The sequence below is a fragment of the Salmo trutta genome, chromosome 16 (genome assembly GCF_901001165.1).
Source record: "Salmo trutta chromosome 16, fSalTru1.1, whole genome shotgun sequence".
Taxonomy (NCBI): Eukaryota; Metazoa; Chordata; class Actinopteri; order Salmoniformes; family Salmonidae; genus Salmo; species Salmo trutta.
Genome location: NC_042972.1, coordinates 57281648 through 57283873, shown reverse-complemented (window position 1 = coordinate 57283873; position 2226 = coordinate 57281648). Strand labels below are relative to the sequence as shown.

Below are 2226 nucleotides of genomic sequence, written 5' to 3'. Positions count from 1 at the left end.
ACATACACTTTCTGTTCTCTTCTCTGAAGGTGATTGAAAGTCCCTTGATCACCATGCTTTACCATGTTGAACATTTTAGCAGCATGGGGTAAAAAAAAGAAGCTTGATACACGGTGGATATCCATGGTCTCCTGACACTTATTAATGCATGACCTCTTACATCACAACATCCTTATCAATAACAACAAAATCCCAAATCCTTTATAAGGCAGACATGAATCTGGGATGTTTGGTCAAATGTAAGTTACACAGAAGGTAAGTGAACACAATATTTTACATGCTGATGCTTTGATGCTTCATTGCAATGCCAGTGAATGTTTGCTTTAGTAGAGCACTACGTTCTGAATAGTACTACGATAGGGCAGTACTTTCTCACTATAGGGATTTGTCAGTTCACTATCTTTTTTAATTATCATTATGTAATAGTTGACACATTATTTACTATGTATTTGCTATATATCAGCGTTTTTACAAAATTAATGCAATTTAAGAACATTAAAAGATGAGTATGTGGATTAGCATAACATTGTACGGATTTGTTGTTTGTTGTAGAATAGCTACTTTTGCTTAACATGGCATAGTTGGTGTGGCAATTATTTCCAGATCTGATGCTCATCTAACATTTTCAAGAATCAAGAAGACACTGAATCAGTTTAAAGACAGTTTACAGAATCTTCCTAGTTGTATTCCTTTTTGCTGTGGCCTCACATCTAACAAAGGACTGCTAAAAATCAAGGCTTCTTCTTGTGTCAGATACTATATATATATTTTTTAAATGTTACTTTTACCAGATGAGAACAAGTTAACTTATTTACAATGACAACCAAAAATGTTGACTTACTGTAGACAAACAATGTTTGACTGCAATTTGTTTGAAATGTGCTCCAATTTCTCCATTAAGGAAATGAACTCTACAGCCAGCCTGTTGGACATGAACTTCACATCCCAGATGTCAGTTGGAGGTGGTGGCTATCCTAAAGACAGCTTTAGCATCGCCTTGACCAAGAACATTGTGGCCATGCTGGTGTGGCTGGCCCTAAGCTTCATCAACGGAAGCATGGTCCACACCTTCCTCAAGCATAACTTTTTCTATGAGGACCCGCGCTACATCATGTTCATCTATATGGTCATAAATGACGCCCTGCAGCTCACCCTGGTCACGACACTGTACGTAGTCAGCTACATTTTCTTCAAGATCCATGCTTCCGTGTGCTGCCTGCTGGTGATGACTGCCGTTTTGACCACACGCTCCACCCCTCTCATATTAGCCGGTATGGCCGTGGAGCGCTACCTGTCTATCTGTTTCCCCTTACACTACGGGCACATATGCACAGTGTCACGCACCATTGCCCTCATCGTGGTCATCCTGTTCTTAACGGTGGCCGTGCCTCTCACTGACCTCCTGATCACACTCATCAAGGAGCCCCTGGGCTTCTTTCGCACCTCCATCTTCTGCGATCACTCCCTCGTCTTCCGGGACCGCTCCATCTACTACAAGAACGCTGCGTTTGACAGCATCTATTTCTCCTTTGTGACGCTCACGCTGCTCTACACTTATTGTAAGATCATGCTAACAGCACATGCTGCCTCCACGGACCTGGTATCCATAAAGAGGGCAAGGAATACAGTGCTACTCCACGGGGTGCAGCTGCTGCTGTGCATGCTGGCCTTTGTAGTCCCCTCTCTGCAAGCAGCTCTCATCGCTCTTTTCCCACAGTTTGTCCTGGAGATCCGTTACATCTTTTTCCTGCTGGTCTACATCATCCCACGATTCCTCAGCCCCATGATCTATGGCTTCAGGGACAAGAAGTTCCGCAAATACTGGGCCATGTACCTGACGTGTCGTAGGAACAATATATCTAGATTGAGGCCAGCTATGAAAGTGAATCTCAAGTTCAGGTGATAGGAATATTTTGCTTGAATTCTTAGAAAATGGATAGAATATGAAGGGTGGGTGAAAAATGTGGGGGTCCTTGTCAGTGACATACGGTTGTAGTCGGAAGTTTACATACACTTAGGTTGGAGTCATTAAAACACGTTTTTCAACCACTCCACACATTTCTTGTTAACATACTATAGTTTTGGCAAGTTGGTTACGACATCTACTTTGTGTGTGACACAAGTAATTTTTCTAACAATTTTTTACAGACAGATTATTTCACTTATAATTCACAGTATCACAATTCCAGTGGGTCAGAAGTTTACATATACTAAGTTGACTGTGCC

At 41.8% G+C, this 2226-nt stretch overlaps 1 protein-coding gene across 1 annotated transcript; it reads left to right on the top strand.

Annotated features, from left to right (window-relative positions):
* Positions 1–906: 906 nt before the first annotated feature.
* Positions 907–1975, top strand: LOC115149893 (odorant receptor 131-2-like). Its single transcript, XM_029692690.1, has one exon. It carries the CDS (start codon positions 932–934, stop codon positions 1901–1903), a length of 972 nt encoding a protein of 323 aa, XP_029548550.1. The 5' UTR covers positions 907–931; the 3' UTR covers positions 1904–1975.
* The last annotated feature ends 251 nt before the right edge of the window (positions 1976–2226 follow it).

Bases quoted from the DNA above. Each gene is read 5' to 3' on its own strand.
- LOC115149893 (XM_029692690.1), top strand. From the start codon at position 932: ATGAACTTCACATCCCAGATGTCAGTTGGAGGTGGTGGCTATCCTAAA.